At 48.3% G+C, this 26,369-nt stretch overlaps 1 protein-coding gene and 1 long non-coding RNA gene across 6 annotated transcripts in view; one reads left to right on the top strand and one right to left on the bottom strand.

The window, feature by feature from the left end:
* Nav2 (neuron navigator 2) overlaps nucleotides 1-26,369 on the bottom strand; it is a 382,236-nt gene that overhangs the window by 217,422 nt on the left and 138,445 nt on the right. For 4 of the 5 annotated variants that reach the window (XM_005401717.2, XM_005401718.2, XM_013502960.1 and 1 more), the window contains exons 4-5: nucleotides 18,481-18,553; nucleotides 8,465-8,723 (exon numbers count right to left, since the gene is read on the bottom strand). In XM_005401717.2, the coding sequence (XP_005401774.1) occupies nucleotides 8,465-8,723; nucleotides 18,481-18,553 (332 nt within the window). Of the gene's footprint in view, nucleotides 1-4,195; nucleotides 4,265-8,464; nucleotides 8,724-18,480; nucleotides 18,554-26,369 lie in introns of all 5 variants that reach the window. The other variant, XM_013502962.1, reaches the window with a different exon arrangement.
* LOC106146380 overlaps nucleotides 23,105-26,369 on the top strand; it is a 5,815-nt gene continuing 2,550 nt past the window's right edge. Inside the window, exons 1-2 of the long non-coding RNA XR_001230796.1 lie at nucleotides 23,105-23,295; nucleotides 25,821-26,204. This is a non-coding gene — a long non-coding RNA (uncharacterized LOC106146380). The remainder of the gene's footprint in view (nucleotides 23,296-25,820; nucleotides 26,205-26,369) is intronic.

Below are 26,369 nucleotides of genomic sequence, written 5' to 3'. Positions count from 1 at the left end.
AAAGGCCATCAGGAAAACCTAAGATACCTGAGCAATCCTGGCAGTGGTGTGTGTGTTGGGGGGTGTCACTAGACTTTCTACAGGCTGAAGAAGGTACAGCTAGCTAGTACACTCAGTCTTGTCTAGACCTTAAGGGGCTGGTTGACCGCAGCTGACCTCCTGCTTACTGTGCAGTGAATGACAAAATATTCTAAGTTCAGAAGTCATTCTGAGAACTCAGTGTTGACCCTGAAGGTTGCTGGGATGCTCAGGCAAGGTCCCACTAAGGGATGGCAGAGCAAGATTGGGCATGCTGAATGGGAACTTGAGGACTAGAAGGCACAGTTCAGAATGTGTCACCCACAAGGAAAGCCTGCAAAAAGTACACAGAACAGAGCTAGCATGTGCTGGCACTTGGACAGAATGGAGGGGATGAGGGCAGAGAAGCCAGCTGGGCCAGAGAAGGAAAGGCCTCAGACTCTGCCCTACCCTCTAGGGATGAGGCATTAATTAAGGAGAGTAGAGCTGGAATTCAAAGTGGAGTATCTTCTGGCTTACCACTGACACAGACCCTGTGCCTCTGGCTGACTGTTTTGAAGTTCATTAATGTGAACATCCTTGTGTGTCATGGGGACTTCCACTGTCATCCCTCCCGCCTGGGAGTATGTTCTGTCAGTAGCATTGGAGTCCCGACTTGATGAGGAGCTGAGTCTTGCCCTCATGGCACAGCTGCAGGTGCCACAACAGATGCTGCCACCAGTGCCTGCCTTGTGGAAGGCCAGCAGCAGGAGGAGAGCCAGGAGGGTCAGCCTCATGCCATTTACAGCACCCAAAGGTCCCAACAACTCCTCTCCAAGAGGAACTTGACCTCTCATACTCATCCCATCTCCAAAGAGTTTCAACATGGTAAGATGGGTTCTCTGAAGCACACACATGTTGCCTTTTTTTTAGAAAATATTAAAGGAAGTGGTGTAAGGAAAAGGCAGGAGAAAAATCCTGCTGCTATTAGAGCCATGGCCAATTTCTCCAACGTGTGCAGAGTTGAGCAGGCAGGGCAGGAAAGCCATCATTTCTGGCACATAACCTACGAACGTATCCCTGCTCTATGCACTGTACGTGCTGATGGGAAGAAAGCAGATCTTCTTCCCCAAACCACTTCAAAGGCTGGGAGCAGAGGGGCGCCCCTCCTAGGAAGGATGGCAGCTTGTGAGCACATGCTGGGGTTGGGGAGGTGTGTCCATAATCGGAGATGCTTTTTCCAGAAAGATGATTAAATGCTAAATCACTCATTTCCATGACATTTGCTTTTCAGCAATGAGGCAGACAGGACTCACTACGGACTCCATTGATTCCATTCCACAAGATAGTTGTGTAGGGCTCAACTCTGTGAAACTTGTGGGAAGAGGCCTGGTTGTCTTACCTGGTCCAGATCAACCCAAATTAATGTCACCACCATATATCTGCTATTTATAGTGCACTGATTATATGTAGGTTTTATAGAATTGGAGTAACTTGATTTAATCCTCATGCTATTGGAAGTGAAGCAAGACTACCCTGTTTCACCAATAAGAACACACAGGCTTATGCAGAGGTTAAATAAAATGCCCAGGAAACCATAAATGGTGACTGCATCTCCTAGGCACTATCACTTTACTGCCTCCTGAAAGCAGAATAGGCCTAAGTAGAGAGCTCACCAGGGATGCTGGGGGAGGGGGTAATAATACAGTCAAAGGTAGAAATCTATGGAAATCCATGCACCGCTCCACACATCCCAAGTCAAGGGTATTCAAGGTGTTTTCAGTCCACCAGGAGACCTATTTCCAGAGCTCTTGGGGAAGATGGCCTACTGCTACAGTTTAGATCTGAAATGTTCCCCAAGTGTCTCATATGTTCAGAAGTGGGGCTTTCAAAAGGTGATCAGATCATGGGGGTGGTAACCTCACTGCTGGATTCATCCACTGATGAGTTCATAGCTGAATGCACTGTTCTGAGGTGGGGACCGGTTGGGAGAAGTAGGTCACTGAAGGCATGACCTGGAAGGACGTGTTCTTGTCTCCAGTCCCTTCCTTTCTCTGGCTGTCCTGCCCTCTCTCTGCCTCCTGGATGCCATGGTGAGCAGCTTTCTTCTGCCACACCCTTCCACCATGTTTTGCTGTGGAGCCAGCAGACCATGGACTGAAACCTCCAAAACCTGGAGCCAAAATAAACCTCTGTTCTTTTCAGTTCACTTTCTCAGCTAACTTTGGTCACAGGGACAAAAAGCTGACTTGTATACCTCCCCAGCCAGAAGGGGAAGGGTTGTCTTTGTGGCAGCTAAAGTTTACTGCTGCACTTAGGAGTGCTTAATCAGCTGAAATTCTTATCAGGAGTTAGCTCAAGGCTTTGGGGAAGTGGCAGAAAGGAGGGCAAGGAGGAGGAGTATTAGGCAAATAATGAAACAGAACATCCTTTTATTGCACTCAGCAGACATAAAATGCACCCTAAGGAAACTCTAATAAGGATGTGACCCTAAAGGGAAACCTGAACTTGGCTTATGGTGACTCCCCTGGAAGCTCTGTGCCCAGCACCGCCTCGGGAGGGATCCTCATCTTCCAGTTCTTCCTCTCTTCCTATGGCCTCCAAACATATTGCTCCTTCCATCATCTGGGACTGATAACAAATCATGCATGGGATGGGCATGTGCTTCCAATTAGATATTTTCCCAGCTAGCTCCTGTTTTTCTTTATCTTCTAGGACTGAGCACATCGTGGGAATAGACACTTGATTTCACATTTCCTCCAGGCCTGCCCCTCCCCTTCCTTCCATCTGTATGTGCATTTGCATGACACTCAAAATAACCGGGAATGGTTTGTCAGAGCACTAGCATCTGCTCCCACCTAGGCCTCCTGTTACTCATCAGGGAAATCAGTTGCTCTCAGATATGGCTTCTAGAAGCAGTGACAAACTTAGGCCCCCTTCTATGGCCCCCCTCCATTCACTCAGGAACCAACGGCAGTGACGTTTGACAAAGAGGGACACTGCCAAGCAGTTTCTCCAGCCAGGCACATCCGCAGTTGGAGCTCCCCATGGGCAAACTTTCCAGAAAAGTACATTCTGGTTAGAAAAGGCACCCAGGGCCTAGCAGACCAGGGAAGCTAGCAGATGCTCAGCGTGGACTTGTACATGGATGAAGACAGACGTGAAGGGTGGGTTTCTCTTTACTGAGAGTCATGGTTGATAGATAACATTTTAAAAAGCAGCTTCAATGACCACATAAATGGAAGAATTCAAGCACAGAAAGGGGGATGGTATAGTACAGGGGATAAACCCAGAGTTCTGGGGCTAGACCACTTGGGCTCTAATCCAGATTCTTCCACTTTCTGTGTGATCTCAGCAACTGTAGTTTCCTTATCTATAAAATAGGGAAAATAATGACCTACTTCACGAAGACTGATGTGAGGATAAAATAAGATAACGCATTCAAACTGGTCAATAAATGTTCACTGTTCATACCTTTAAAATAACAGATATAGCAATGTGACTGGCTATTCCCACACCCCAAAATACATTCCAGGTTGAAGTCATGCTGTAGCGATAGGCCAAAGTCTGAATCAAGAGAACTAAGTGAGCGAGCCTATTTTCATTGTATTTTATTTTTCAGGGAATTGATGTAATCTCTCCATGGTATGCAAGGGCATCCAGAAAGAAAGATAAGACAAAGATGTCTGCTACTTTGTATTCATACTTCAGATCTCTATAACTCAAGGGAAAACCAATCCCGTGTTAGTAATTTTAACAATAATGACAGCGACAACAACACACACAAGTAAGATGCAGGAAGTTTGGATTAGGGCTAGGGTGAAGCAGGAAGCAAACTTGTCCTAAAAGCACTATAAAAACTATCTAGAAACTCACTTTCCCCTAAATTTCAGAGGATTCTGGTGACAAAGCAGTCAAAGGCAAAAATCAATTAAATGAGAAACATCATATACACCTCAAGCTCACTTACATGCACCCGCAAGCGCGCGCGTACACACACACACACATACACACATGCTCAACAACCCCATGGCCACTTTCAAAACTCCCTATCACTGTATCATCAGCCAAAGCATGTTTGGTTTTCTGGAACTGCAAACATGGGATAGGGAGAGGAAACTCAGCCAGAGCAGAGCGGGTAAAGGAATAGTGGGTTGGGATTTCAACCATGCTTTGCAGGACACAGAGAAAGTCTAACCTAGAGATCTTTTTCTGACCCAGACTGAAGCGGATGATTTTGCTTTGAGATGAGTCCTTGGGTGATGCACTGCATGACAGGAGAGAAAAAAGTGGAAGAGATGAGTGAGGGGAGAGAAGATACGTATCAGGCACATAAAGAAATAATAGGAGTCTTACGACAATGGGAATGCTCCCGCGTTGTTCCCCTCTGCCCCATTTTTCCCTCGTGAGGCAGGTTTCTTGCTAAGTTCAGCTTTACTGAATCGCTATTTCCAATGTGAAGAAACTGTGATCAAGATTATCTGAGAACTGCTGTGCTGTTGTTGTTTTCCTCTTAAGCGTCAGATACCTTTTCTGCTTCCGGCCTTTACACATCTCTGAAGTACTGAGATGTTTTAGGAAAGAACAGTTTGTAAAATGTAAAGATGTTACGGTTAGTTATATTTTATACCTTTCTGAAGGACTGAGATGTTTCTATTTCGTAGACTTGTTCTGTTGGAACACTTTTAAAGTGACTGCTCTGAATATCCCATAAAATTGACATCAAACAATTTTGCTAGTCTTGGGACTATTTGCTGTTAATGTTATAGAAATGACTCCTTGAAGCCTGTTGGAAATTTGCTAAATTCTTATGGGCTTTGGGGACCAGAAATTTTTATATATATATATATATATACACAGAATCTTGTTTGGGTTTAATAAAATATTTATTGAAAATTATTTCACTGCCTTATGAAATATAAACATGTATCTTTCTTGCACCCTTTCTTGCACCCCTACATCTTGTGACTTGGTCACCTGAGGTGAGAACTCTGATGCTGGGCTCACTATTCTTGGGAAGTGAAGAGAGAAATGACAATGGAGGAAAAAAAATGAAGTGCCTTCCTCCATTTTTCCTTAATAAATGAATATTGATTGTTTGTAAGACGTACACACAGATGGAGAGGGATGCACGCCTTGGAGACAGTGCTCTTCTTCTAGACCTTAGACTGGTGAGCGACTTCCTAAGGTAGGATGTGGGTCAAGTTCTTGGCCACCATGTGCATTCTGAAAAGAGCTAAGAGGCAGATGCATCTGCGTATACCTGTCCTAGAGGAGTTCCTCTGCTGTCTTCGTGCCAGTGACCCAGACTTCCTTTGTCATTTTCCACACCTCTTTCCTTAGCAAACTTCATGGCAACTAGCTACGTATAGTGTGTGCTACACTGCTGACCCTAAATGGCTTTAAAACATCGTTTAGGCATGTTTGTATCCCGCAGAGCTCTAACCTGGCAACTGGGCTTGCGTCAGTATGGACATTAGTGATCAAGGATATGAACCTACCCTTGGGGCTTTGATTATCAAAGGCAGACTTTGGGGGCTGGGAATACAATGGAGCCAAGCTAGTGATATAATTTTATGATTCTTAAATTTACAGTCAAACAGGGGATTATCATATCCTTAAGACCTAAGAACAAGATTATTCTTTGAAAATAAATTTAAGAAGTATCAATATATAACTAATAACACCCCCACCTGCAGAAGTAATCCAATCTGGGAGAGATAAAGCAGTGAATGAGGACATTCAAAAACCACTCCAAACCCAAGTCCATGTTACCATCTGAAGAGCCAGCAAGTTATGATGGCAGGAACTACTTGGTAGATGAAATTAAAACTTGGCTTAAGTGAGCTCAGCAGTGCATTTATTAAGAGTGGGATTTTTTTATTACTGGGATATGGATGCTCTGGTTGGAATATCTGGTTCTTTCAAGAAAGCACACACTGTCCATGGAAATGGACGCTGCAGGGTAGCACAGCTCTGTGCTCTAAGTCAGTGTGTCTGAGCATATGTCCCTGGGAACCCTACAACGTAAGATGCTTTATAAAATGAGAATAGCACCGTGGCCATGTTTGCAAAATGCTCATATCCATGCCCCTTCTACAGCTTAACAATGCACATTGGTTCTTTGCCCAAGCATCCTCACCTCACTAAATAATACCACAACTTACCTAACTGCTCAAGCCAGAACTCTCGACTTTATCTGGGATTCCTCTTTTTCAGTCCAGAGAGCAAATCTGTTTGCGGGCCTCCTGGCTCAACCTCCAAATTACCCTGCCTGGATCCATCTCCAGAACCGTCCCCACCACCTGCATCCAAGTTCCTGCCATCTCCTGGACTGTAAAAAGCTCTTCTTTACTGGGGTCCTTCCTTCCATTCTTGCTCTTCCACAATCTTATTCTCCAGAGAGAAGAAACAACTATAAGTACAATCAAGTCTTCCTCCTACTTAAGGTCCTGCCATGACTTCCTGTCCTCCTTAGACTGATGTCCGAAGTCTGTACTCACTGTAGTTGGTGCTCTACGGCCTCACCCGAGTGTCACAACAGTGCACCACTACCTCCCCTGGGCATGGCAGCAGCCCTCTTAGCCTCTGGGCTACTCTCTCTCTTCCCTTCGTCCTTCACTCTCCGAGTCCTAGCCCAGAGCCCTGCCATCAGCTGCTCCCTCTGCCAGGTCTCCACAGCTGAGTTGTTAAGGGTTGGCTTGTTTTCAGCCTTAACTTCTCTCCACTTAGGGGTCATGTCCTCCAAGCCACCTTCCCATCAGCTCAATCGAAATTAGCACCCCAGTACCACTCCGCTGTATCATCCTACCGTAACACCTGCTACCATCCAATAGAATTTTCCTCCTGTTTGTTTGTCTGTCGGCCTCCTCCACTAGCATGTGGACAACAGGCAGCTTGGCTATCTTGCTCATCCTTGATTCCCAGGTACCTAGCATAGTGTTAGGCACGCAGAAGACCCTACCCTAACTAAATAAAAGAATGCCTATCGGCAGTGTCAAGCCCCTGAGCAGGCCTAAGATAATAGTTACAGCACCTTATCCCATGTTATCTCCCCATCCCTCACCCCCATCCCCCAAAACCCTTCCCCTGCAATTTAACCCAAGTGACTCTCCCAGGGAATAAGTACTCTGTGTAACGCAGTCTGGCAATGATTGTCCCAATCATCCGGGCCACTGGGGAACCCATGACCATGGAATACCCCCCACCGGAAGGGTGCAGTGCCTACTTGTCTGTTCCTCATTGCTAGTCCAGACATCTCTCCAACCACACACATTTCCATAATGTGAATCAGATATAATTAGATAATTAATTAGGGGGCCTGATTTACATTACACCCATCATTGTCGGTTTCAACGCCAGCACAATTGGGAAATCACACTTCCCATGGAAAAAAAAAGCTACAACAATCTATAAGACTGCTGCTGAACTTGAGCAGTCTGGGGCTTTGCCCAACTAAAACAGGAGAAAAAGACCATCAAGGTGTGCAAGAAAGCTTGTGATTACCCATGCTAGCGCTCTGGGGCATTGGAAAGAGAAGGCATTACTTTTCAGCACACATTAGATGAAATCAAGCAATCAATCAGATCAGTGGCATTCAGGTTTTACAGCTAACGACTGCTTAACTGAAGATCATTATAATGAGCTTCTTTTTAGAAATTTACCATGGGCCCAGAACTCCCCCATTCCTAATTCCCTCCTTTTCTCTGCCATGAAAACAAATGACTTGCAGGGTGACCTTTTGCAGAGTTAAGAGTACAACTATTCCCCCCGCAGCACAGCACAGGGTAAGCACTGGGCCCTCTGCTTGTGCACAGTGAGTCCGAGTAGAAGCATCAGGTCCCTTGGGAACACTGACCAAATCCAGGTCCTGGTCCTAGGAAGCAGGTGCCACTCCTGTGGGGCAGGGCGATAGCTCATGGAGGTCAACCCTCTCCTACTGTCTAAGTTCAGCAAAACCCAGTCACGTGTCTGGCCACTGCTCCCATCAAGGGATGCTACCCTCGGGGAAAGGTGCTGGCCCTGTCTTGTCAACACTCACCACCTTTCCTTGCTCAATTTCTTTTCTGGCAACTCGAGGCACCTGTTAGAATAGAATTTTTGCCTTCACTAAGTAAAGTGACTCTCACGCTCTAACTCTGAGCACCTGCCTTGTACATCAACGCACTAAAGGCGTTTGAAGTCTGCTTTAGGTGCTGTTTATCACATGCAAGTGGGTGTGTAATAGGCCAGAGTAATGGCAGTGCCAGCTTGTTGGCTCCGGCTGCTGATGATGCTGGCCTATCAAAGTGCGCATCTCTGCTGGGACCAGAAGAGGGCCGCCGCACCCAGGTCATGGTCTTGCTGATCCCACATGAAGCGTGGTACTTCTCAGCACTGGGGATGCTTAGGTAGCACAGACTATAACGTGGTCCGTGTGGACATGGATACCTGGCAACAGAAAAGTCAGTTAGCAAGGAGTCCCCACCTGGATTGCATTTCAGCTTGTGATTTTGATGGCTGGTGTGGCGCTGGCTGGTGAGGCTGGCACAGGGCTTGGGGAGTGGCCGGCACCTGTTGCTGAGTGGTGCCAGCCTGGCACTGGGAGGGGGCCCCTGCCGCCGGACACCCGGCAGGCGGTACGGGGGAGGAGAGGTGCTGCTTCTGAGGCTGCTGCTGCTGCTGCTTGTAACGGGAGAGACTGAAGAAGAGGCCTAGGATGGCCTTGAGGTTTCCATTCCTGATTTCTGCAAGACAATAAAGAGACCTGGTCAGCCGTGGAGCCTTTCTTTCTCCCATTTACTGGGCCACTGCCCTCACATGAATGTAAGTCCCGCAGGATGCTACAGACTTCCTGAACACTGTATTGGCATCTCAGTCCCTGAAAATCAGGCCCAAACCACAATGAAATTAGCTTCTACCTCCCACCGGGATTAGAGTGGCTATACTGGGCGAGTTGCAAACTGGCAAGTAGCAGAGGAGGAAATTCTCCGACGGGACACCACTGAAAAAGCAAGTGTCGCCGGCAAGACCGAGCTTGTCTGCCAGCAAAGGGAACGCTTTGGACCCAGGCATGCTCCAGTGCTAGGGGAGAAGCGCCAGGCCCACTGGCTTTGCCAAGGCCATGTTCAGAGCCTCGAGCCACTTTCGTGTGCCAAGTAGCTGCCACCCTCCTCCCCAGCCTTGCTCTGCACGGCACACTTATCCTCCTCTCAAATCCACGGCTCCCTCTCTCTGGCCCATGGACCAGACAGCTCTCATGTGGGGGGTGCAGGGATGGGCCTTCAGGACTTGCTTCCATAAAGCACTCCTATGAAATAGCTCCTAGATGAAAATAAATTAGAACATAGCGGGAAGAGATCTGTATTTATTCCAGACAGAAAGTTTCAGCCGTTAAAATGCACTTGCCTCAAGACATTCATAGAGTTGAGAAGAAGAAGGTGGTTATTCGCAGGCAGAGGGGATGGGTTATAAGGGGCTGCTCCTTCGGTGATCCTTTCTTTTAGGCAGTGCTTTTACACCAGATGCGGGAGGTCAAAGTCTAAAGTGACCCCGAAGGTGAACACTAGGCCACCTGCAGGATGGCAGAGGAGGAGAGCCGGATGGAAAACACACTCGGCCGCTTGCCTTGCTGACACCCTGGGCTGCATTTCTCTCCCTGATCTGTCTAGGGGGAAAGAGCAACACAGGGGCTGTGGGGACCTTGTTGTAGCGGTGGGACTGCCAGTTCTGTCTGGGTGGAGTGAGCACTTCAGGGTCACCTGGGGAAGGCCTCTGATAGAGGAACTAGTGCTTTCTTGAAGGTCCAGAGAAGGGCCCAAGTTGTGAACAACTTCTACAACCAACCCTGCCCGCTCCCTGCCTGGGAAAAAGGGCCTTGGATATGCTTTGTGGGCCAGGATGGGTTATTTCCTGCAGAAACTCATCTTTCTGCAGGCTTGGAAGGAACTGAACATACCCACTTCCGGGACCCAGCCTTCACCTGTGCTTTGACAGCCAGCAGGCTCTGATCAAGGATGGGAGCTGCTAGGATCACAGTGTCCGGAAAACCCAAGCCATGGGTTCCAACCTGTGCCCTACCACTCTCTACCCGTGCAGCCTTCGCCAAGTCATTTAATCTTTCCAGGCCTCAGGGAAATGGCAATTCTGAGACTGCCTGTCCCATCACACAAGCTGATTCTCCAGATCACCTGAGAGCTTGTGTGTGAAAGCCCACTGCTCTTGGTTAACTATGTGAAGACCAGAGCCCCAGAACCCTAAATAAGATTCTCATACAGCTCTGGCTTCATGTCTTACACATGATGGCATTTATGATGGCAATCTTATAATTCATTATGCACATCATGATTTTTTGAGAGTAAAAGAGAGGAGCTCTTAATTATGCCAGGATGACTGATCCCTCCAGAACTGACCCAAACAAATTGGGATGTCCTGTCACTCAGTGTGGAGTACTCTGCATTGGAGGGAACAGAGAACACTCTGAAGAGATGGGCACACTCCCCGCCCGGCTTCTCCAGGTAACTCAGCCTTCCTTCTCCATCCACAGAAACCAAAGAAGACACACACGCCCATTGATTCTGCTTCCAAATGTCCTCACCTGCACACACGCATCATGGAGTGTGAGGCTTGGATGATCATTCAGTAAGCTGTTTATCTTACTCAGGGAAAAGGGATCCCCCTCCCAAAGTGACACACCTGCGGTTGGTCACCTGGTGGGACAGCGACAGCAAGGGACAGAATCAAGACGAGGCCACCAGGTAATGATATTCAGGCTAGTACTTGTGAAGGAATTTGGGGAAACAATTTCCTTCAAACTGAATCCACTGGAGGAAGAACATGGTGCTAATCTCAGGGACAGACACGAGCTATACAAGGGTTCTTTATAGTGCCTTTGACCCCTAGCAGCTTGTTAGATACTTTAGAATAATAAGCACTACTATTGATTAGTGTGTGTCAGGCTAAGCTCTCCACATGCATGATCTCATTTAGTCCCGCACACCTGAGAAGTATTGTTAATCCTCTTTTGCTTAAGGGGAAACAGAAGTTCAAAAGGGTTTTACAACCCCTCCAAGGCAACAAATAGCTCTGGAGGTGGGATTTGAATCCAGGTTCCTCAGGCTCAAAGTTTGGTTTCCTAATACCGTGTGACTTGGTTCCTGCATACACATCATGTGTGCCACACTGCAAAGCAGAACAGATAATGTTTTGTTTATTAAGCTAGCTGGTAGACATGCAAGGAGTCTTTATTCTCCTGGTGTGTCAAACATTCCAGAACACATTTTTTTAACCACACAAGGAAAACAAAGAGGTAAGAAATTTAATTTAGCATAGCCAGGGGCTCAAGGGCTGTCCACTGCAGAGCATTGTCATGTCCATGTCAGCACCCCCGTGACCTAGCAGCTGACTCCAGTGTCGACAGTCAAGGCTGCTCCTCTCATATTCTCCCCTGCTGTGGTGGTCAAGGCATTTACTATTTCTAACAGTTTGTTCCATCATTCCCAAAAGCATTTTTAACTGTCAAAGAAGATAGTGTTCCTCCTGTAAAACACATTTTTTTCCAGGAGGTAGCATTTTTATTATAAAGGTCATTGATTTTGGGGGAGTCAGAAAAACATGGTTGAATCTCATAGTCTGTCACTAATAAGCTTTAAGTTGTTCTGATCCAAGTTCTCAAGGCCTCAGTGTTCTCCTGTAAAATGGGTATGATTTCCACTGACCCTATTACAGGCTGATACTAGAGGGTATTAGAGGGCTGATATTAAGCGAAGACTGAATAAAAAAATGAGTCCAAAGCATCCAGGGCACTGCCTGGCCCAGCACTTTGTACTTTGGCTCAGAAAACATGGTCCTTCTACTGGTAGCCTGCTCAGAACCACTTAGGGCTCTCCCCAAAAGGAAACCTAAGAAGGGATCTATCCCCCTACTTTTCCCTGTAGGTCCGTCCCAGGTGTCCAGAAGGAAATGAATCATGACTGGCCCACTTTGGAGAAAATGCAATGGTTTCAAAAATAGCTTTACTGAGGTATTAAGTAATTTGTAAATGAAGGGCAATGAATTTTAGTATATTTAATAAATTGTAGTTTTAGAATATTTCTATCACTCCAAAGAGATTCCTCATGCTCTAGTGCAGTGAATCTCCAAATCCAGTCCTAGATACCAGAATCACTTTCTGCTTCTAAAGATTCACCTATTCCGGACACACTTATGGAAACAGAATCACGCAATATGTAATCTTTGCATTTGACTTCTGGTATGTCACATGATGTTTTAAAGATTCAGCCATGTCACCGTATTTATCAGTTTCTTTATATTGCTGAGTAGTAGTTCATCATATGGACAGACCATATTTTGTTTATTCATCCCCCAGCTGAGGGATATTTGGGCTGTTCCAATTTTTTTTTTTAGATCACAAAAACTCAAAAGTGGTGAATGTTCTGGAAGCCACATCATCTATACCATGGGTGGTCTATAGTAGACAGGATCCAAAATAGCTAGACTTGTGTTCTTTCCACATTTCCAAATGGTATTTGTCTGTGTCCCATAAGCCTGGGCAGCCAGCTCTGCAGAAGAAGCCTGAAAATAAAACACAGAGCCCACAAGAATGTTTCCCTCCTGGCATTTTCCAAAGCTTGGGAGAAGGAGCTTGGATCTGATCAACCAGCCTCACCTTGCCTTTTAGAGAAGGACAGAGCAGAACTAGAGAAAAGCCACTTGCCTCAGGAGACGCTAGGTGGCTGAGCGTCTTCTCTTCTTATGGTCACTGTCATGTCACCTGTAGGACAAGCTCCACTTCCTGTTCATTAGCATACAGTGCTGCCTTGGATGCATAAGTTCTTTGCTTTCTCAGTGATCTTTTTGTCCCCGCCCCCCCCGGGCTGGTACCAATCTGCACAGATGCTGTAGAAAATGTCTTGCATGATAGGTAAGCGAAGCAGGAGTTATTTTCTTCCAATATTTTTCAAAAGAAACCTCAGGCCTGGTTTACAAAGTCACAAGTTTTGGAATAATCTAATATAAAGAAACCTGTGACACAGGGTCAAGGGGATTTGGAGCCAAAGGGGTGCTACTATAGACTACAGAACTCCTGTCCTGTTCCCTTTAGGGTATAAGGCTCACCCCGCTGACTCCAGAGTCTGCGGCACTGTTCTCACAGATAGGCTGGCTGCATGCTTGGCGTGGGCCACCCTAACTTTCCACCTCACTCCTACGGCCCCTGTGTCCTGCTCACAGCACTACCCACCAGGAGGGGGTGAGAAGGTGGGAGCAGAGCCCATGGCATGGGGTCCCTTGGGCAGAGGGGCAGAAACAGTCCACTCAGGGTCACACTCAGTTGATGACGATGGAAGCGATGGAAACCTTCCACTGGCTACCTTTCACTCTCAAGGTCCAGAGCGACCCCCTGCTTTCTGGCTCAGTACCTGGGTCTCTGGCCATCAGGATGGGGCTGATCTAGTTGGTGACTAATTTCACTTTAAAAGCACACACTCAGCTGGGTTCAGCGGTGAGTATCTGTGATCCCAGCCCTTTGGGAGGCTGGGGTAGGAGGATTTTGAGTTTGAGCTCAGCCTGGGCAACTTGGCAACTTAGTGAAAACCAAGAAATAGAGAAAGAGGAAAGAAGGAAGGATAGACGAAAGGAAGGAAAGGCAGAGAGAGAGACACACTCTTTCCACAGTCTCTGGCAAGGATCTTCCTGCCTCTATGTCTCCAATCTGCTAGGCAGATAAAATGCCAGTCCTTTGCCTCCATATACCTGTGTCCCCTGTGTCTTGTCTTCTGTCTAGAATTCTCTTCCCTCCCTTTTCTGCCTGGTGAGTGCCTACTCATCCTGGAAAAGCCCGGGAAACATCACTGTCACTGCGAAGCCCCTGCCTACCCCAGGAGGTGCTGATCTCCACGCTGGGTCAGACCTTCCCATGAGCTCTCTTACTGACCAGAATGAAGCCTTGTTTTGCACCTGTTCAGCAGCAATGGAGGCCCCCAGCACCTAGCACTGTGCCTGGCACACAGCAGAAGGCCCGGCAGATATTTGCTGCATTCCCCAGAACACGCCTCACCCCGACCTCTGCATTCCACTGCAGAGGTTCAGGGCCAGGCAGCAAAAAGCCGAGGTGCCCCCAAAACGGGCAGAAAGAAATGCCATCGTTCCTTCCCATGGCAGATTGAGAGACACTTGTGACAGGTAGAGCGTGTGTTAGGAAGTGCTGAGGGCCGTGGGTCTTGAATATCGCCCCAGGGCAGGAGAGGCTAAGCTCACAGGACTCTGGCAAAGCTCCGAGAGCAAAGAGATGGGCTCGGCTCCTGCTGCAGGAGCACCAAGGGGCCCCGAGGCTGGGACCAGGGAAGCACCCAGGCCCACAGCATCCCCTCGCAGCTTGTGGCCCAGGCCCTGCCGCCTGTGCCCTGGAACAAAGGCTCTCTGTGGCTGTGTGACAGGCAGGTCAGGGCTTGCACTGCTGCGGCTCAGGACAGGTGCACACACCCGCTGGTTCCAGAGCCAGCTTTAGTCACTGGGAAAGGGTGGAGATGTATCTACGGGGTTTTCCAACTGCCAGCGTACTTTTCATCACAAGAGGGGCCTCAGGGCACTCAATCATCGGCTTCAAAAGAGAAACCAAAAGCATTAAGACTTCACCTTTCTTTCAAACACTATAATGCTTTTCGAGTAGTTTGCAGGCCGCTAGAAGCAGGCAGTGGTGAGCAGGAGGGGAAAGCAGGACTGTGAATGGAAGAGCACAGTGGCACAGCCACTGCTGACCTCGTGGGCCTCATGCTCCCGTACGTTAGGGCTTCGGTGTGATGGTCCAGGTCTAAAATGCACCCCCAGAGGCTCATGGTTCAGAGGTGGGGCTTCTGGAAGATGACAGCGTATGAGAGAGCTCTAAGGTCATCAGTGGACTAACGCATCCACCCATGAGATCGTGGTTCGACGGCATTACTGGGAGGTGATGGAAGCTTAGAGGTAGGGCCTAGCGAAGGAAGTGGGTCACGGTGTGACCATGCGGACTATGTGCTGTCCCTTTTCGTGCTGGCTATCTGTCCCCTCTCCGCTCCGTAGCTGATGTGAGGTGAGCAGCTTCTGCCGTGATGTTTCTGCTTCACCATAGGCCTGGAAGTGGATGGAAACCACTTAAACCAAGAAGCAAAATAAAACTTTCCTCCACAAAGATGGCTCGGTCAGGCCTTCTGTCACAGTGACGCAGAGCTGACTAACTCAGTTGGGTTCCTCCTCTGTCTGACAGGGGTAATTCCACCACTGACCTCAGAAGGTTGCGGGCGAGAGACGAAATAAGATATAAGTGCTCAGTGACTGATGCATGAAGGCAGGAGGATCGTTGCGAGTTCGAGACCAGCCTGGGCTACGAAGTGAGCTCTAGGCCAGCCTGAACTGCATAGCGAGAGCTTGTCTCAAAAAAGACAAAAAAAGAGAAATGGTTTCTATTCTGTAATTTAACAGGATTTCAAGAGACAGATTTGCAGTGCACGGAATTGTGAAGAAGCCCAATTTGAAGATAAAAAGCTTATGAGCAGCATTGCTCTTTTTAAATTAAAAAAGGGGATAAAAGATGAGAAGAGTCACTGTCCCCCAGAACGCAGGCATTCAGGGTCAGCCTGACTGCTAGACACCGACACTGCTCTCTCCCTACCCGCAAAGAAATCAACAAAACAGATCGAACGACAGAACATCATCGTAGGCGGCAAAGCTTGGCATTCGTGGAGAGGGGACAGATATTTCCTGCTCTCACCAAAGCAGTCAAGGCTCCAGGAGAACCACTGAAAATGAGCTACTGGCAAGAAGAGTGGCTGGAGGCGTAGAGATGTGGCCGATCTGCCTCCGGGCCAGCTGAACTGGGGACAGAGGATTGAGGACAGACTGAATGGTGGGGCGGCTGCGAGGTGGTAAGAAGCTCATTTGCCCACTGCCAAGCGGAAAATGGAGGCCACACATTCCTGCTGCTTCCATGATAAGTGCTGGAGGGGACCATAAGACAGAGATGAAGAAGGTGGCAAAATCTACAAGGACCACCAATGGCCTGGGAGCCACAAAGGAGCAAGTCCTCAGACCCAGGGCACGCCGTGTCCACTGCCTGGGACACAGGAAGTTATGGCCACGCAAGAGGAAGAACTCTGCTCGTCTGCTGGCTCGGGCAGAGGAAGCAGGGAAGGGGCGAAGGGAGGAAGTCAAGCCCCCATCCCCCACGCCCCACGCCCCCTGCCCCTTCAGCTTCTGACAGCCACTTCCACAGGAAAGAGCTCTGAGGAGTTTAAGGTAGAAGTTTAACAATGAACAAGATAGGGCTGGGGTGGAGCTTACGGGTAGAGTGCTTGGCTCGCATATGCAAGGACCCAGGTTCAATTCCCAGTCCTGGAAGAACAAAACAAGCTGAGTCATAAATGCGGACACAAAGTTATACTAAAAACTGAAGATGACTGAAGAGTGGGGGATTCTGGCCAAAACAGCATTACGTGAGTCTCAGGCCAGCAGGAAACATGAAGACTCAGAGTAGCACAGCTGAAACCATCAAGGGACTTCAGAGTTGTAACACCACAATCAATCCTTCACTACTACACACACCATGCTCTTCTACGCTCAGAGACCCACGGGGTCACCCCAGCCTCATAAAGGGGCACAGAGCTGAGTATCTCTTTGCAGGATGCACCTTTAAGGGCCACCCGACAGAGTTCTAAGTCTGATTTTCTTCACCTGTACAGGGCACGCCCTGAGTTTATCCATCTGCTTCCCTAGAAACCACCGTGAACACAATCTCTGAAATCACATGGAGCTGGGTTCAGACCCTGGCTCTGCCACCGTAGCAGCTGCCTTAGGATACCACTCATAACACCTCTTTAAGCCAAAGTGTCTTCATCTGTAAACTGAGGCACTGAAACTCCAGCTTCAGTTGTGAGAACTGGAGCCAGAACAGACAAATCCGCGTGAGCAGAGTCGGCATTTGTTCATTTGGTAAATACTTGTTGCACAGATTCCAACACCTTAGGGCACAGAGAGGATGGAGCAGATGGGGGAACACATGAAGCAGCAGGCAGGACAGTGGGTAGACGCTGTGTGGCTGGGGGTCACCTCGAAGCCAGGCGTCCGAGGAACCAGGCAATGAGGCAGGCCTGCGGTCTGCATCCCCGTGAGCGTGTGTTGCTAAGCACAGCGCTTAAGATGTCCCTGCTAGCACTGTGCGGGAGGGATAGGCAGAGTGAGTCCTGCCACTTACTGGCTGGCACAAGAGGAAACGCCGTGTTCCTCTGAATGGGAATTTGCATCTTCCTACCACCCTCACCGCACACCTCAGCAATACATTCCCCATGGATGAGGGCCCCAAGGAAGGGGAAGCTTTCTGTAAGAGCCAGGACAGGGGGTGACATCCTGGGCTGCTTTAGGGATGTCTGGAAGCTGTGTGACCATGCCTGGCCAGAGGTAGGCCCAGCACGTTAGTGCTCCTCAAAGGACAATTCCAACAGTGCTGCTACAGACGTGTCACGCCCAGAAGCATTCATATTGGCCACCCACCCACAAGATGGAAGAAACCGCAGCCCAGAGTGCAGCTAGGAGAACCAAGCTCTCGCCAAGCAGCAGAGCAGAAGCAAGGAGTGGCCCCTGACAGCCATCACACGTGCTCACTTACCTGTTCCGCTCGGCTGTACCTCTCCTCCCTGCTCGCCTCTGCCCCACCCTGACCCCCGCAGTCCCCGCTGCCACAGCACCCGTACTCGGGAAAGGCGTACCATCTAGATGCTGGCCCCGACTGCTCTACCTGTTCTGGGAAAGCTGGAGGCAGGTGCAGCCTAATAAGTTTGGGAGGACGCCGGGCCTATGGCAGCTTCCAAGCTGGCAGCTGCTGGTGTTTACAAACAGGGGAGGCAGAGAACATTTCCAGGCTGAGGTGTTGCCCGAGGAGGCTGCGAATTCTGAACAGCCAGCTCCAGGCCAATACCTGATTTAACAGCAGAACATTACAAGAGCTAATGTGCTAATTAGCCACCGAATTTAAGCTCATTAAAAACTAATTCAGGTGTAAAAATGCGGTATGGCGTGAATAAACCTCATCCCTTTTTAAGAGCAGAGAAGAGTGCTGCTTCTCTCCTAACAGAGATGAGGACTGAGCATTTTTCCCTGGGAGCTGTACAGTTTATTATGTTCTGTGGTTGAGGGTTCTTGCTCCCACAGATAAAGCCTGACTTGATCATTAACTGAACTTCCAGACAGGTAAATCAAATCGGCACTGTCTAAGCAAGCCCTTCTCCAATGAGAGCGGCTCCCAGCTCACCACCCCCTCAATGTCTTGCAGACAGGGCTGCATTCTTAAGAGTGATTCTCTGCGTTGGCAAAAGCTGGCATCGTCAAGTTTAGGCAAGCACTGAGCTACCTGATGGAAACGAAACCAGAAGAGCCCACCAGCATCCCCTGTCATGAGTGTAGCAAGGTCCTCAGTGAACAGCGGGTGGGCACCGTTAATGACAAAAAGGCAGCTGCATGACCAGCGCTCTGACTCACCTTCTGCAGACAGCCCCTGGATGTTTATTCCCTTAGCTGCCAGGAAATTCAAGCAGGCATCTATGTTTTCAATCTAGAGGGGGAAAAAAAACAACAATATGCACTTAATAAATATTTAGCCTTCTCCAGAACCGTCTCTCATTAGGAACCAAGGGCAGATAGAATGCTGTAAAAATGGGTGATGGATGGACGGAGGCAGGTTAGGACTCTCCTTTGCCTCTACTTGCACAGGGACAGGTTGCCTAACATCCCAACCACACAGTGCCAAGAGTCAAGGCCTTGGATTGCTCACAGCTGCCAAAAATAACCAGAGGGGAGTGAGAACCCTCATCTTGATCAGTGTCACCAGTGCAATCCTGAAAACTTGAGCCGTGGCCAGAGAAGCGTGGAGGCGGGGATGAGGCTAGTGGACCCACCCATCCACCAGCAGCTGGGAGAAATTTCCAGCCACCAAAGAGGCAGACAGTCAGATGTACAAATGGTGAATGGGAGCTGCGGCAGGAATCTGGGCAAATTCTCAGGATGGCAGGCCTTGCAGATGGCCAGAGAGGAAGGTGACCTCCCAAACCTATCTGTTCTATGTGTTCTCCCGGGCAAGAAAAAAGCCACCAGCTAGAGTACGTGGGGCTCCCGAGACCCGCCAGGACTGATGCCCCGGCCAAGGGCAAGCCAACATCAAGTCCTTACTAAAGAGCCTTTGGGTCACCCGAAAGGTCTCATTCTACTGCAGTCATCAGGCCTTATTACTTTTTGGTTTAAAGGGAAATATTCTGGCTTGACTGACGTCACTGCTGATCATAAATAGAAGAAATTGCTTCAGGGATCTTTGAATTTCACACAATTTGCATATCACAGTAAGGACTGTGCTCCTCTCCCAGCCCACGCGACCTCACAGGCGCCATCAATATTGTTAGACGCTCAAACCACTATTTAACCGATGGAGTTTGTTTTGAGCTAATAAACGACTGTCTTCCACAGTGTCATGTCACCATCCTCCCTCCCCAGCCCCGAGCAAACTCTTGATGTGCCTTCACAGCCACAGGGAGTGTGAGAGGCTCCAAGTCTGACTGAAGGTCACGTCCCCTCTCCACTAAGTCTGGCATGTTTCCTCAGCACTCTCATGTGAACATATTCCACAGGCACTCAATCTGGCTACATGACCCCCGAATAAAGCTGCACCCATCTTAGAAGAATCCACTCAACCCTGAGCTTGCAGTTACTTTGGCCTTGCCCCTGGGGCACAGGCCTCCATCCTTCTCAACCTCTATCTACCTCGAAGGGTCCGCATCCAACAGGCATTTCTCATCTCTAGAAAAAGAAGCAGGGTCTGGGTTCCTGCAAACTAAGCAAACGCTAATGCTATAACTTACGCCTGCCACCATCCCAGACCCTAGGCAGGTGGAGGAAACTTGGATTGCCTTTAATCTCTCCTTTCTGTGGTCCAGCCGCTGGACTGGTACTATCAGATGAACAGGTACTACCATCCTGAAGGAAAGGGAGACGAGGGAGGAAAGGAAGCAAATGGTTGGAGGTGCATTTGTAATAACTCTAAATGTTGTTATATTCTATTACAGAGCCCTGCTTTTAAGAGAAAGTGTCAACTATCGCTCCTCAGTTCTGCTGCTATACACAGGTGTAATATGCTAGTACTCCACAAAAGGGCACTATTTTTTTTTTTTTTTTTTGGTTTTTCTCCGGTACCGGGAACCGAACTCATGACCTTGCGCTTGCCAGGCAGGCACTTTGCCGCTGAGCTAAATCCCCAGCCCCAAGGGCACTATTTTTTTTAACAAGATGAAATTCCTCTTCCATTCCTATCTTCTTCCCATAATCCTATTCTACTTCTTTAATACCTTATACATAATTGACAAGAAAGAGTGTCTTTGACAATTATGGCCAATGGAAAATGAGAAAAAGGAAAAGCTGACCCTCACCTATCTTTGCTAATGCAAGAAAAAATTTTTTTGATTAAATGGCACACTTGGTATTTACCCTAGAAAGTGTCACATAGTTGTGTCAATGTGGGTAGGGCAAGATTATCCACATGAGTACAGTGGCATTGAAGAAAAAGACAGGCACCAACATATCCAAGAAAAGCCACTGCTTTCTTACAGCACTGTCGTTCTATAGGGCTTGCCTTCCAAGCAGCATAAAACACCCTTGCCCACCGTATTTATGGAACAGTCAGTATAGATGACGTCACTGAAAGTACAAAGTAGGACTTCCTGTGAGGCTGGCCTCCATACACTTCCATTCAGCCTCTTCTGGGTCTTTATGTTATAAGGTGCTCTTGTTAAACTCTATGCAAAGAATATATCATTATAAATAGGTTATTTCTTCTTCCTCCTCTGTTGATTATTTTCAGAGTCCTTCATAGGATTTTACGATTTAGCTGAATATTTTACCAATGGACAGGAGAAGGGGTGGAGGAGTGGGGAACAGTTTGGGTGTATTGTTGACACTTCCAACTGTCACAGTGCGGCTGAGCGGCACCACTATTGGTACCTAGAGGATAGGAACCAAAGATGACCCTAAACAAGATAACTCCTACAAAGCACAAACCAAAGATGACTCCTACAAGGCACAGCCCTCCCCAGTGGAGAATCAACTCAACTGTCCTAATATATCAGCAGTGGTAAAGTTGAGAACCCTCAAAACCTTGAGCTGTATGATTGATGGATTGCTTTAGTGGTAAATACTATGGGAGACTGAACCCAGGGCCTTTGCACTGACCCACATCCCCAGGCTTTCTTTTTTGGAGAAAGTCTTGCTATGTCACTAAGTTGCCAATGCTGGGCTCAAACTACGCTCCTCCTGCCTCAGCCTCCCATGTGCCACCAAGTCCAGCTTCAAGCTCTGTGATGCTTTTACTCTTTCATTCCAGAAACAAAACTGTGTAGATGTCTGCTCTGGGCCCATGCTGTGTCCCACTCTGTTGATGGTGTTGGTTTTACCAAGTATGAGTACATCATGGAGAAAGTAAGGTAACAAGATCAGATCTTTGACCAAAATCATACAAATCAATGGCAGAGCGGCAGCTGCAACCTCAGCGGTCCTCCTCCCTGTCACAGGAGCCTGCTTTACATAACCCTCCTCCTGGGGTCCACAGAGCCGTCATCACTCCCATGCTGATTTCTGTCTAATTTCAGGGAGAATCAGAGCACGTAAACACAGAGACTAGGGTCCTCCTTGACTACTGTAGGTGAACAGGGGGCCCAAGAGCACCAAGCGTGGGATCTTCTAGAGAGGAAATGAAATACAAGGAACAACATTCCAGAAGACGTTAAAACAAAGAGCAAGAACGTGGTCATCACTTAAAGAATCATCCCTAAGCCCACCAAGCACCCTGATTTCTTCCCCCTACGATGAACTCTGTTCACAGGAGTTCAAAAAACATTCCTCAGGTCTCAAATCCACTCTTTAATAATGTTCCATTAAGGTTAAAAATCACTCCCGACAAGGCAGCTGAGCCCCGCACTCTTTTCATCTGCACCCCAGGAGGAAAGCAAGGCTGGGAAGCAGAAAGGGGTCAGATGTGAATTCCAACCTCCTGCTTCATTTGGAATGAGATCAGAAAGGGAGACTGGTTCTTTGATCCAGGCGCTCTTGGTGATTAAAATTCACCTTAAGGTTCTCCTGCGAGTGCTGCACAGGTAAATAATCCATCTTCAGGCACTGTCGAAACTGCAGACCTCCAACCCCACCAGGAGAGGGGATGGGCCCAGCAGCACCGCCAGTAGCCCTGCAGCACCGGGACGCCCTGTGCACTCTCTTAGAAGGCTCCTGCCTCATGTGCAGTCCAGACACCCAGTGTGAGCTGAGGATTCGGTTAGAAAGGGAGGCAGAGAGGACGGAAAAGACTCCTAACCAGAAAAGTATGTGACTAGGAGCAAAGCTGTTCATTAACACACAGTGGCCAATATAAACCACTTTCCAGAATTAGCTGAAAAAAAAAAATCTGTGCAAAGTCTGACATTCCAGTGTTGCTGAAGAGGGGTGGGGACAGGGTGAGAGGCTATTGTAGCTGTTGCCATGGAAACGGGCCCTGGAACTCTGGGATCGAGTTGTTGGCATTTGCAGCACAGCTGGGGTGGGAAGCCCAGAAGAGGGGCCCTGAGACCCTGGAAGCAGAGAGGTGTTGGGTGAAAGAGGGAGGCAGGGAAAAGCAACAGGTGAAGACCAGGATGGGCTTCCCCAAGGCCCCCCTTTGTTAGAGGACAAACATGGCCTCCATTCTGTCTCAGCCGGGACCTCCATCCCAAAGTTGAATTGTTCCTTAGCAGTCTCTGGGTTTCAGGTTTACAGGGCAGCTTCCACAAGGCTATGCACGTTACAGCCTCTCTTTCTTACATCCAGAAGTACATTCCCGTCCAGACAGCCAGAGAGCAAGAGAAACCCGACCAAATGCCAAGCAACTGGACAGAGAATTGGGATAGGAAACAAATGCTAAACTTCACATTTCAATCATGCTTCAGGCTGGAATGGGTCTCATGATAACATAAACTATGCAAACCTCAGAAGTCCTGCTGTATATCTCGTTGGTAGCTTAGAGACTGATCAAATACCATCTGTTGTGGCAGTTGTCATGGCAGCATTTTTCTCTGAATACCAGTGTAGCCGAGTGCAAAGCACAGGAAAATGATTGATGCAAAGGAGGACCCTCTCTGTGGGAGCTATGCGGCCCAAGGAGAGATGGCATTGTGAACCTACCAAGTAAATGGAGGGCTTGTTTTTGAGAGTCAGGAGTTTCTCACCATGCCCCTTGGGGCCCTCCACCCTGGATGGAGGGACACAAAGCTACTGCACTTGAGTCAGGTGAGTCAGGCATGGTCACAGACATTTTTTTTATTTCAGAATCATAAAGTGCCTAAAGTTCAGGCCATGGGAGGCCCAGAATCCAGGCAAGGCTAGGTGAGAATGAGCAAATTCTGGTGCCTCCAAAAGCACAGGAACTCATATAGATCAGCCCAAAAGCTTTGCTTCCAGAAGGATGTGCAGCCCTCACAGTTGATGGATCCTTCCTGCCATTGGGAGTATGTGGTCATCCATTTATTTACCAGTTCTTTCATTCCATTCTCTGAGTACTTCTGGGGTCAGGCAATGTGCCAGAGAGAGACATGTAGTGGTGAATAAAACAGATACAACCTCTGGACCTTGTAGAACCTATGAGTTGGATGTAGAGGAATAGGCATTAAATAAATAATGCACTAATAAGTATATGGAGACTATGACAGAAAAGAAAGTGAGGGGAAAGTATATACTAGAACACTTAATCTAGCATAGGGAGAGGGGTCAGGCAAGAATTTCTTTCCTTTTTTTTTGAGAGGTGTCTCATGGCATTGCCCAGAATGGGCTCAAACTCCTGGGTTTAAGCAACCTTCTGGTTTCCCAAGTAGCTGGGACCACAGGAGCAGGCCAAGATGCCTGGCTGCTAAGGATTTTCTCAGGATGAGGCAGCACACAGGACCACAGACAGGGGCTTTTGTCTGTTTCATCCACTGATGTGTCCTCAGGTACCTAGAATAGCTGCAGCACACTGCGGGATCCTGAAGATATTAGTGATGGAAGGAATGAAAGGATGTGAGGTGAGATGGAAGGAGCTGGAGTGTGGAGCCCAGGGAGCCCAAGGCTGAAAACCCTGACGCAGGATGCGTGTATACCACATTCTGGGAACATAGTGACAGTCTAAACAGCTGGGGCTCCCTGGTCCAAGGAGAGGTCACCCGAGCAGGGGCAAGGTGCTGGCCACACAGAGCCACACTGTCCATGTGAAGGCACTGAGGTGGGGTAGGAGAGAAGGCAGGGTCTTCATTTCCTGGGTCTTCATTTCTTGTTAGTCGTGGACCCTGCACCATCACTATGGTAACAGCAGCTAGGCCACACCCTTCCAGGCTAGAAGCTCAAGGTCAGACTATTTTGTGATATGGATGACCCAGGCAGTGCCTTTAGGTGGGGCTCCAGGAATCTGAGCTAGAGGAAGAGAAGGGAGCGGGACGGAAAGCGAACGTCAACATCTGCGGCCATGTGCTCCAAGAACGACTGCTTCATATCTCAGGGCTCCATGCTCTTCTGATAGCCCTTCCTCATTCCTCTGGCTTCTCCCAAGAAACAAAGAAGGGGGAGGTCCAGAAAGAAAATGCAATGGAAAACCAAACCTAAAAGCAAGCTGCACTTTGGGGAAATGCCCTTCTAAAGGTCTGCCCTCCAGTTTAGTCTTCATCCCTCCTGCACCTCCCTAAGGTACGTGGCGTGATGCCCGATTGGCCCAGCGTCGTCCTGGTTTCCTATCCACCTGTCTCAGTGCTGGGCCTCACATCACGATGCGCTCACATGGCCTGTGGTCCTGGAGCGACACAACCCCACAGGGCAGAGCTCCTGGGGCCCTGACACAGTTTAGTTTTACAAGGAGACTTCAGAGAATGTATGAGGGTGCTTCAAATTTTCCAGGTATGGAACTATTTGGGAGCCTCAGGGCCCTCCTTTCTGTAGCCCACCCAGGCTGCGGCTTGCTAGGCTGATGCATATATAAAGTCAACTTCGCGGGACTGGGGAGTCGGCTAATGGGTTCAAAGTCCCAGCCGGATAAAGAGTTAAGTTCGGGCATTCTCTGACATGAAAGGGTCACTACAGTGAACACTGTCATATCAGATAATTCAAAATAGCCAGCAAGGAGGATTTGGGAAGCCCTCATCACAAATAAACGATGAATGTTTGCAAGGATGGGTAAACTACACAACCTGAGTTGATCAAGGCACACTAGATAAGCACGTGGAAACAGCACACTGTAGCCCATGAAGATATGCACAATTATTATCTGACAAAAATTTAAAAACATAATTAACTGGCTTTAAAAAAAAAAAAAAAAAAAAGAAGCCAATTGTGTCTAGGAGCATGAAGGGCTCCATGTCCCATGTTCTAGCCTGGGCCACTCACAGCCAGTAAAGTTTCGAAATAGAAAGGCCCAGAACACTGGGAAAGGAGGTCTCACCTCACATTTCCTTTCATGCCTTCCATCACTAATATTTCAGGAGCCCACAGAGACTCCTGAAAGAGGCTGTTTCTCCTGCTTTATTGCCTTACCTAGCTCCTTCCTTTAACCTGGCACCGTTATCTACCATACCTCATAGAATATGTGTAACTTCAGCTTCCTAAGATGTTGTCAAGAATTCCTTTTAAAGAAGAAACTTTACAGGAGTTTCTCTGAGTAATGGGTAAGGCCACGTGGGTACCCAGAAATCCTTTTCAGAGGGGAAAAACCTTGAAAACAAGCATCTCGAATTCGTCTTTTTTCCACCTTGTTTCCAACTCCCTTGAATGTTTCATTTTCCCATTATTTTTAGACTTCCTGATTTTTGCCTCGAAACGAAAAGAGAAGCTGGACAGGAGAGACATAGCTAAGGATCTAGAAGTTGATCCTTGAGGCTGCTCCCTGCTGAGCTTTAATCAACATACCCTCGCTCCTGCTGGTCTCAGGACAACGCCCTCACTCCCCAGTGCTCCCAAGACTCAAGGGCTCCAAGCCAGAGGCTGGACACAAACACAGCAGAGGAGTGGTGACCGCTACGGAGCGATGCTCAGAGGCTGACACACAGCTGTAGCGTTCCCGGAAGCTGGAGCATGAGCGAAGTAGCAGGATTCTGGTCAAATGTGCATTTACAAGATGAACACGTTCTGGGGGCTGAAGGTACAGCAGGAATGCTGACGGACGCACTCACCTCATGGTGGTAAATCATTCTACTATCTATGCATGATTTTGTTGGAATTGGAAATGTATCCCCCAAAGACCTGTGTTTGAAAACCTTAGCCCGGGGCTGGGGATATAGCTCAATGGCATAAGCGCCTGCCTGGCAAGCGCAAGGTCATGAGTTCGATCCCCGGTACCACAAAAA

This window comes from Chinchilla lanigera, unplaced genomic scaffold, assembly GCF_000276665.1.
Source record: "Chinchilla lanigera isolate Chin_1 unplaced genomic scaffold, ChiLan1.0 scaffold00075, whole genome shotgun sequence".
Lineage (NCBI taxonomy): Eukaryota > Metazoa > Chordata > Mammalia > Rodentia > Chinchillidae > Chinchilla > Chinchilla lanigera.
This window is presented reverse-complemented; position numbering and strand designations above follow the sequence as displayed.